Here is a 10590-nt window from a genome sequence, read left to right as displayed (position 1 = left end):
AAAATACCCCCGACAGGGAGGTGACGGTATTTGAAAATTAATCCCCGATCTGTCACGGGCCGGGGACGGTGATCAGTGTTTGATCCCCGGCCCGGCCCGATCCCCGGCCCCGGCCCCGGCCCCGTCCCCGACCCCATCCCCGAATTTCCCCGAAGTGAAATTACTTTTATACCCCTTATATTTATATATTTATATATTTATATATATATATATATATATATATAATAATAATAATAATAAACTAACTCTCTTCTCCCTCACTCTCATCTCAACTCTCTGAGAGTTTCTCTCGTTGATCTCTCTCTCCCTCACTCTTATCTCAACTCTCTCCCACTCTGTCGTTCATCTCGCTGTCAACTCTCTCTCTCGCGGTCACCGACGGCGACGTCAACACCACCGCTGGCCCCGACTCCCCCTCTCTCTCACCGACGGCGACATCACCACCACCGCCGCACAACGTCTGTCTCTCTGCCACCACCACCGAACCCACAGCCACTGCCAGCCACTCTCGATCTCGATCTGTGTCACCACCATCGAACCCACCGACGGTGTCGCTCAGATCTGTGTGTGTGAGATCTGTCTCTGTGTGTGTGTGTGAGATCTGTCTGTGTGTGTGTACGAGATCTGTCGCAGATCAGTTTTTTTTTTTTTTAGATCAATTTTTTTTCTGTGTGAGTGATGATCTGATCTGTGTCTGTGTTAGATCAAAATTTTTTTTTTTTTTTAAAGTTTAAATCTGTATTTGTTGTTGTTGATGATGATAAAACATAGTATTTTTTGTTTCAGATCTGTGTATGTGAGGCATCTGAAATTTTTTTTTTTTTTTTTTGTAGCCGGGGAATGCTCGGGGTCGGGGAAACCCGATCCCCGTTGGGGGCGGGGGTGGGGGCAGTGATAGGATCCCCGTCGGGGATCGGGGCCGGGGCCGGGGAAAATTCAACCATCGGGGATCGAGAACGGGGAGTGTGATCCCCGGCCCCGCCCCGCCCCGCCCCGTTGCCATTCCTACCTGTATATACACAAACACATAAGGAGACTTGAATTTGAAGGTAGCTCTGTTTAATGAGAAGTTGTTTTGGTCTGGAACACAGGCATTTGGAATCTTAAGTGTGTTATAATTGATGAAGAGAATCAGATCAACAATTTTATATTAAATGATTGATAAATAACACAAGACATAATGGCCCGTTTAGAATAGTTGTTAAAACAGTTTATAGATTATAGTTTAATAGATTATAGATTGTGACTTTAATCAGAAGTTATTAATCTGTTTAGTGTAACTGTTGGATTATAGATTTAAATTGCTGAGTAGTGTTTGTTAAATAAGCTGTAAAATAATTTTTTATTTAATTTTTATTTTTTATTTGTCTATATTTCTTATAAAAAATAATAATAATAATCTATAATCCATTTGAGTCTTTTTCTATTTTAAAAAAATAAAATTAAAAATCCAAGAGTATAATTATAAATTAACATGTTCACAGCAGAAGTTGATGATCAGAAATAAAGGGTGAGCAGCTTTTCAGAATCAACTTTTTTGAGTTAAAATACACTGTTAGAATCAGAAATTATTTGAAATAAATTTAACCAAACAGTCTAAAATAACTTTTCAAAACTAAAAATTATAAGTTAACTTTAAAAAATTGAAACAACCACGCCCAATAACTTATGATTGATCAAAAATATGATCAGATCGTGCTCCTAATTGCAAAATAATTTTTCATGCTGAATAGTTTAAAAAATAGGCATGGAGTTGCATGAAAAACAATAGAAATTACAATCAACAATCTCATCAATCATCAACCCACTTTATTCCTTACTCTTTCAGAGAGAACAAACACAGTTCCCGATCGATTCCTTTCAAACAGTCAGACAGTCCCAGTCTCTCCTCCTCCTCGTAATCCGTGAACTTCTCTTCTCTTTTCCTCCTCCTTTCTCTTTTCCCTACCTCCTGCTCTTGCTTTTCTCTTTAATTTTTGAGTACCAAAGTTCTGATTCAGAAATTATTTAGTATTTTATATTGGCCTGTTTGATAAAATTTATTTTTAGTTTATTTTAATTTTTAATTTAATTTAAATTATTTTGGTATGTTTAATTCAGCTTAATAATATAACTTATAATTTTTTATAAGTTAAAAATCAACTTATTCTTTAAATGAGAAATAAGAAGCTTAATTTATAAGTTAAAAATCAACTTGTGTTCACAGTTATAAATTATAAATTGTTAAATTATAAGTTACAACCACTTTTCCACAACTCTATAAAACGGAGTCATTATTGTTTAAGCAGTCAAAAGGGGCTATTCTTCCATTCTCATTCCTTAATAAATATTAACGAAATTCTATCAACACAAAGCCACATGTCCAATTTTTTAGGCTAATGCCTTATTATTATTATCAACGCCTTTGGTTTCAATTTTTTAAATTTAATTTTTTAAAAATTAAATTTTTTGTGTTTTGTTTTTTTTTATTTTTTTAGTGAATATTTTTTAAATTTTAAACAGTTTTTTATATTTTTAAAAAATATCTTATTTAGATGAATCTAAATAGTAAATTATTTGTGAAAAAATATTTTAAAAAATTAATAAATACACAAATATATTAAAAAGTGTATTAAATTTTCATTTTTTTTTATGTTTAGTATTTAGTGAATTTTTTTTTTAAAAAAATTCATGAATATTATACTTTCTAAGTATATTTATGTTAGATGTGTTTAAAAAAAAATTAAAAAAAATTATTTAAAATATTAAAAAAAATTGATAAAAATATAAAATATAAAAAATGAATAAATAGAATTTTCTGAAAAATAAATTTTAAAAATTCGAGTACTTGTATATATATTAATGTAATGTGTAATCTTTACATATATATTATACACTAGCCCTTAAAGATAGACTCCATCTTCCTTTATCCACCAACCTTTATGTATGAGAGATAGAGAGTAGGAGATGTACTATGTAAAAAGTGTTACATATATTATATTTTAGTCCTGTTAAGTGTTAACAAAAAAATTAATAATATTACTATTATATTATGACCCAGAACTGTGGCGCTACTACTACATCCAAAATAAATGTAGAGTTTTTTTTTTTTTTTTTTTTTTTTTTTTTTTTTTTTTTTTGGTCAATTTTTAGAAGTTACTCTAGCCTAGTTCTCAAGGGAAATGGATAACTTTCAACGTCTCACATGGGACTTTAACTTCACGGGAATGACTTCCTTCTTGTGATCGGATTAAAGGATATTGTTAAATCTGTGAAGGTTCATTACGGGTTTCATTTCGATAATTTGAACCGTTAAATATATAGAACTCGTCGAGTATTATATGTTTATAAAAAATTATGTTGATCAGATATCGATAGTTATATGATCAAATCAGATTTTTGTATGCCGTTTATTTTTCTCTGTCTTTTTTTTCATACAAAATTGATTTGATCACATAACTATCGATATTCAATCAACGCGATTTTTTAAAAGTATATAGTACTCGACGAGTTTTATACATTAACGGTTTGGATTATCGAAAAGGAATCCGTAGTGAGCCTCACGGGCTTAACAATACCCTCCAATCTGTAATTAGACTGGAGGGAAGTCATTCTCTTAACTCACAATATTCATCCTGAAGAGCATACTATTATGACACAAAATCATGAGCCGAAATAAATTTAGTATTATTATTATTATTTTTTTTTTTTTTTTTTGGTGTGTGCAATTGCTACGTCCCAGATAAGTTCCCATAATTTGAGTTAAGAGAATGACTTCCCTCCATATTATATACAACAGAGAGAAAGAGGCAGCATAGCTTTCCCTCACATGCATTCCACTTTTGGCATAACAAACCAAAATTTTGCTCCACCTACAAGAAAAGAACAATCCCACTTCCTATATTATTTCACCCACCTTACATTACATCTCTTCACTTCCAAATTATAAAACACACCATACTACTTACTACCCACCTAAAGGACAGTTGAGCTCTACACTTTGTCTTTCCCACCCAAATCAACCCCATGAAACCCAACCTCTTCTAGTTCTTCTTCCTTCTTCATCTTTTCCACAAAGCTCACAACAACTAAACAACATGAGGACAGGAGGTTACAGTGTCAATCAAACCCTAACCACTGAATCTTTTACCATTGTCAAACAAGCCTTAAACCTAGCTAGACGGCGAGGCCATGCACAAGTGACACCTCTCCATGTAGCCACCGCCATGCTCGCTTCCTCCACTGGCCTTCTTCGAACAGCTTGTCTTCAATTCCATTCTCATCCTCTCCAATTCAAAGCCCTAGAGCTTTGCTTCAACGTGGCGTTGAACCGCCTTCCCACCTCCGCTTCAAGCCCTATTTTAGGCCCTCAGCCTCATTCCCACCACCACCACCCTTCTCTCTCCAATGCCTTAGTCGCTGCCTTAAAGCGAGCGCAAGCTCATCAACGCCGCGGTTCCATTGAAAACCAACAGCAACAACACATTTTAGCTTTGAAAGTAGAGCTGGAACAGCTTGTACTCTCCATCTTAGATGACCCCAGTGTCAGTAGAGTCATGAGAGAAGCTGGTTTTTCTAGCACACAAGTGAAAACCAATGTAGAACAAGCTGTGCCTGTCTCTTTGGAGATTTGTTCTAAAACTCAAAGTCCTCCTGTTAGTTGTCTGTCTAAGGAAACCACCACCAAACCCTTATTTCTTACATCAAACATGTCCCAACTTCCATCCATGAATCAGTTTAGAGTAACACTCAACACACCAAATCATCAAGCTCGTAGCGAAGACGTGACGAGTGTTTTAGACTCATTGATGAACAAGAAAAGGAAAAACACCATTGTTGTAGGAGAGTGTTTGGACACTGCAGAGGGAGTAATTAAGGGAGTGATCGACAAGTTCGATAGAGGAGATGTTCCCGTGGAGATGAGGTACGTGCAGTTTATAAGCCTTCCTCTCTTCTCTTTGAACAATATTCCCATGGAAGAGGCCGACAAGAAGCTTGGGGAGCTCAGGTGCATTGTGAAGAGCTATGTGGGAAGAGGGGTTGTTTTGTATTTGGGTGATCTTAAATGGTTATCTGAGTTTTGGTCAGGCTATGGTGGGCATAGCAAGAACTATTACTGTCCTGTGGAGCTCATGATCATGGAGCTGAGTAGGTTGTTGTTTGGAGTTGGGGAAAGTGGTGGAAAGTTGTGGGTTTTGGGAATTGCAAGTTTTCAGACTTACATGAGATGTAAGACTGGCCAGCCTTCTTTGGAGACTCTTTGGCAACTTCACCCTCTCACTACTCCTGTTGGCTGCTTGGGACTCAGTCTCAACCTTGAGAGGTAAACTAGATCATATATTTCCTGTTGTTTGATAATCTTGGGCTACTTCATTTATTTGCAGAAATTCATAAGACTTATTTATATTTATTTATTAAAAATTAAAATAAAAAAATATTATTCATATAAAATTTATCATCAGAATAATGTGGCGGTGATATTTTTATAATTAAATATCATTTAAATAGACACTTGTTTTAAATGATAAGTAACTCTACAATCACATCATTTGTATATAAATTATGTTTCTTTTTATTTTACTTATATATCATTACTCAATCAAAAAACTGATGAATCATAATTGTAAAAGTAATATTGTATACAAAAAATTATATAAATTTGTATATTTGGAATTTTTCATGATAAAAGTAGAATGTTGGTCCTCACAATTTTATTTTTCAAATTTTGAAAGTTCTATATCGATATTATAAATATTTAAAAAAAAAAATTGAAATTCCTAGTAACCAGTATATTTAAATTTATGTTTTCTTTAAAATTTTAATGTTGGTAATATCATACTAATCGAGCTTTTCCTTTTTGCTTTTCCAGTGATCTGAAGGGTCAGTTCCAAGGCAAGGAATCAGGAGATGAGTCAATCTGGTCACAAATTAAAATGGGAGTTGAGAAGAATCTCACTTGCTGCACAGATTGCTTGGCTAATTTCAATAGAGAAGCTCAAAACATAGCAAGCAACAATTGTTACAATGAGTCTACCACCACTTCTACTTGCTCAAGCTTGCCTTCATGGCTCCAACAGTACAAGGATGAGAACAGAATAAAAACTATCAATGATCAGGTACCAATTTCTACCCCCACCAAAAAAAAAAAAAAAAAAACTCGTTCCATTTTGCTACAGTGTAAATGAAATAGCGTGAAAAAAGGATGTTGTCATGAACTTAGGCAAGGACTGAGAGATGATTTTATATTCTGTTAATAAATTATCAATTTTTAATTTAGAATAAGCTGCAGCAAATAGTGTCATAATTAATTAAGTGGTGTCCCCTATTACTGCCAAATGAAATCTAATAATTTCTTCCATATGTGTTTTTTTTTTTTGGGGGGGGCAGGAATTCAACAAACTCGGAGAACTCTGCAAGAAATGGAACTCAATTTGTAGTTCAGTCCACAAACAGCCCCATTTTCTTGAGAAAGCCCTTAATATTTCTTCATCGTCTCCATCTTCCTCTACTTCAATCTCTTCATACGACCAGAGCAGCCATAACTTGCATCAGACCCTTTCAAATTGGCCCATGATTTTTGAACCCAAAAGATCACCCAAAGAACACCAATTCTTAATTTCCGAAAATGGTGACAAAAAATCCAATTTGGGAAGCTACATTCCAGAGAGAAAAAACCCAAAACCAGACCTCTTATCGAATCCAAATTCTAGTCCTAACTCGGCGTCTTCAAGTGAAGCAAATGAGGATCTTGAGTGCTTGAACATGTTCAAGGAACTTAATTCCGAGAACCTGAAGTCTTTGTGCAATGCATTGGAGAAAAAGGTTCCTTGGCAGAAAGACATAATTTCAGATATCGCGAAAACAGTCCTTGAATGCAGGTCTGGAATGGTTGAAAGAAAATGCACGTTGAAACACAAAGAAGACAAAAAAGAAGAAACTTGGTTTTTCTTTTTAGGTATCGATTTTGAGGGCAAAGACAAAATTTCAAAGGAGCTAGCAAGGCTTCTTTTTGGTTCCCATGACAACTTTGTCACGATTGGACTTAGTAAATTTTCATCGACAAGAGCTGATTCGAGTGAGGAATGCAGTAACAAAAGAGCAAGAGATGAGTCGGGATGCACTTATCTTGGAAGGTTTGCAGAGGCAATTCAAGATAATCCAAGTCGCGTGTTTTTAATGGAAGATATTGAGCAAGTCGATTATTTTTCTCAAAAGGGTATTAAGAGAGCAATTGAAAGTGGAAGAATTGAAGTTGCTGGTGGTGACATGGTCCCTCTCAAGGATGCCATTGTGATTTTCAGTGGCGAAAGCTTGAGCTCAATGTCTAGAGCTTGTTCTCCTCCCATTAAGCGAAATTTCAGTGAGGGAAAAGAAAAAGATGATGAAGAAGATAATGACGATGAAGAGGAGAAAAGATTGTGTGACTCACTGGATTTGAATATTGCCAGTGAAGATGGAAATTCAGTTGCTGACATTGGTATCTTGGACTCAGTGGATAGGCAAATCTTTTTTAAAATTGATGTGCTGTGAAATGAGTGAGAATAGTTAATTCCTTTTTCTTTTTTTTTCCCTCTTTTTTTTTTTTTTTCTTTTGGCGCCATTTTCTGTTGCTTTGGAAAAATTGGCTGGGGGAAAGAAAGTTTCTATTAGATCAACAGTAAGCAGTTTGATGAATGCCATGTAGACCATGTAAATTAATATATTATATGATCTTTGTTACTTGTAATAGCTTATTCAATTTCTATATTTTGAATTTTGCTTAGAAATTCTAGTTTCAAGTTTAATTGATAGCTGTTATTGAGCGATGATGTCTTATTTCCTCTTTTCTTGCATTGCTTTTTCCATACTGACTGCTGCCAGAGTAACTCTAGTTTAACATTTCTCAATTCTGCTGTGGCAACAGCCAAATTTGCTAGGACAATAGTGTTTGGGAATTTTTCAAAATGATTTTTGAAATGTATAGTTTGATTTTTAGGTGTTTTTAAAACCTTCTTTGTTTTTCTTTGGAAAACTTGAAATAAGCTTGGGGACTACATGGAATATTCTTTTCAATATGGAATTTTCTTTTGAATATGGAATTGTGAGGTGAAAGCTAGTATACATACACCCACACCGCAAGGATGGTACTTCGCACACGCGCGTGGCATGGGCTATGTGACGTTTGATTTGGCACGGATACATCGGCGCAAGGCGCTATGAGGGCGCTTTCCTATTTGCATCGGACAGGTTAGAGCGATGACGTGGATCCAACGTGGCATAAGTGACATGGAATACAGTCGGCTTCACGTGGCAGTGACGTGGCGTCCGTTGGCGGTGAGTCAACTAACCAATCGAACGGTTGTATGTTTGATCTGGAGCGATTTGATCATAGCTGTTGATTGAAGATGCGCGCGATCGTATGGATGAGAATGATCTGTACCGTAGATCGTCAATCCAACGGTTAGATCTAGTCGGATGCGATCAAGGGACATAACTATTCAATCAGGTGCATCAAGGCCTATAAATAGGCTGTGAAATCAGCCATTTTATTCTATCCACAAAATTCAAAAGCACTCCTACAATTCTCTCTCTCCCCCCCTCTTGATTTTGAGTTTTCGATCAAGAGTTTCTTTAAGCATTTTTCTACTTTTCTTACTAGTAATCAAGTTCTGCAGATTTGATTATCAGTATCTTGATTTTCTTGATTATATCAAGAGTATTTTGATCTATTGTCGTCAGTGCAGACGCCGATAGACTTGATCTATAGATCAAGCTTCATTTTATCTTGGAGGCAAATTTGTTATAACCTCCTGTACACCTTTTTGTGGATGCAAATATTGTTTTTAGGAAAGTAACTAAGTAACGCAACTTGAAGTATCATATTTCTGTACTACATAAGCAAGTTCATCGCCAAGTTTTGAAAATCCGAAGACCACCAATTGAAGAATTCAAGACAATTTGTTCCAACAAATAGTGCTGCTTCTTAATTTATTCATTTATGTTTTGTCGACAAAAATGAAAATATCATTGATGTAAGTAAAATTAGTACAATGTAAATTAGTACAATGTAGACATAGTGGTTAGGAATGGCAACGGGGCGGGGCCGGGGACTACTCTCCCCGTCCCCGTCCCCGTCCCCGATCCCTGAAAGTGTGAAAATCTCCGTCCCCGTCCCAGATCTCCGACGGGGAGCCCATCGGCCTCCCCGCCCCCGCCCCCGTCCCCGATCGCGTATCAGGTATCCCCGCAAATTCCCCAAATTACTTTTTTCTTTTTCCTTTTTTGATCTGTAATCAATATTCAAACAATAACATCCAATCCAATAACATCCTATTCAATAACATATTTTCAAACAAATAACATCCAAGCATATTTAGTAACATCCCATTCAAACAAATAATCAATTTATATTTTCAAATTTAAAAAATCTGTAAACAAAAAGATGACAACATTTTTTCAACACATTCAGATGGCAACAAATCTGTAAATAATCTGTCAACATTTTTTCAACATATACAATTAATAAATTTAGAGGAAAAAAAAAAAAACAGAGCTCGAATCGAGATAGCAGTGAACCCTAGATCGAAACAGAGGTTGAAATATGTATATACTCTAGATCGAAACAGAGATCGATATATATATATATATATATGTGTGTGTGTGTGTGTGTGTGTGTGTGTAAGCCCTAGATCGAAATCTCTAGTGAGAGATACCCTTTCAAAATCGGCGGTAAGGTGAGGTGAGGTGAGGTGAGGGAGGATCGGCGGTGAGGGAGCAGAGAGAGTAATAGCCCCGTCGTGTGCGTGTGTGTGAAAGAGAGAGAGAGAGGGAGGCAAAACCCTACACAGTAACGGCGGTGAGGGAGGATCGGCGATAAGGTAGAATCGGCGGTGAGGGAGGATCGGCGATAAGGTAGAATCGGCGGTGAGAGAAAGAGAGAGGGGGAGACGACACACCAAACACAGCAACGAGCGAGAGAGCGAGAGAGGAGCAGTGGCGCCATTTGTGTCTGTGTGGCTGCCAAAAATGCCAGAAAAGTCATTTGGAAAGTGCCAAAAACGCAGTCGTAAAATTACAAATTAGGGCTATGAAAAAAAAAAATAAAATAAATCTCTTATGTTGAGTAAGGGTATTTTGGTCATTTTAATTTGATTTGACACCATAAATAAATATTAAACTAAAAAGCAAAAAGTCAACATTTTACTAACTTCCCAAATCACTTTCAAAAAAGTCAAAAAACTTGGTAAAAAGTCAAAAATCAGCTTTTTACCAACTTCCCAAAACAACCTGTGTGCGTGAGAGACTGAGATGAGTGTGTTGTTTGTTGTGTTGTGTCAAACCCTAACAAACACACACATATGTATATACTAAGGGACATAAGAGTAATTTTGCATTGGGGGATAAACGGGGCGGGACCGGGGCCAGGGCCGGGGCCAGGCCGGGCCGGGTACGGTTCTTAGACAGCTAGCCCCGTTCCCGGCCCGAATGTCATTGGGGATTCCTTTTTGAATACCATTCCCGGCCCTTCGGGGGTATTTTTCGGGGAATAACCACTCAAATTGGGGTCGAGGGGTCGGGTATCCCCGCAAATTCCCCGAATTACTTTTTTCTTTTTCTTTTTTTGATCTGTAA

General features: G+C 36.4%; 1 protein-coding gene across 1 annotated transcript; it reads left to right on the top strand.

Moving 5' to 3' along the window:
• The first annotated feature begins 3791 nt into the window (after positions 1-3791).
• On the top strand, positions 3792-7705 carry LOC114310073 (protein SMAX1-LIKE 3). The gene is made up of 3 exons (XM_028255980.2): positions 3792-5302; positions 5849-6095; positions 6367-7705. Exons 1-3 carry the CDS (start codon positions 4077-4079, stop codon positions 7507-7509), a joined length of 2616 nt encoding a protein of 871 aa, XP_028111781.2. The 5' UTR covers positions 3792-4076; the 3' UTR covers positions 7510-7705.
• The last annotated feature ends 2885 nt before the right edge of the window (positions 7706-10590 follow it).

Source organism: Camellia sinensis, chromosome 1 (assembly GCF_055761805.1).
Source record: "Camellia sinensis isolate YWXY chromosome 1, ASM5576180v1, whole genome shotgun sequence".
In the NCBI taxonomy this organism is placed as follows: domain Eukaryota; kingdom Viridiplantae; phylum Streptophyta; class Magnoliopsida; order Ericales; family Theaceae; genus Camellia; species Camellia sinensis.
The sequence above is the reverse complement of the archived record's forward strand: the minus strand, read 5'-3'. Positions and strand labels throughout refer to the sequence as shown.

What these genes read in the sequence shown, in the direction of transcription:
- LOC114310073 (XM_028255980.2), top strand. Translation starts at nt 4,077, where the DNA reads ATGAGGACAGGAGGTTACAGTGTCAATCAAACCCTAACCACTGAATCT. An exon ending in CTCAGTCTCAACCTTGAGAG is followed by an intron (nt 5,303 to 5,848) that starts GTAAACTAGATC and finishes TTGCTTTTCCAG; the next exon opens with TGATCTGAAGGGTCAGTTCC. An exon ending in TAAAAACTATCAATGATCAG is followed by an intron (nt 6,096 to 6,366) that starts GTACCAATTTCT and finishes TGGGGGGGGCAG; the next exon opens with GAATTCAACAAACTCGGAGA.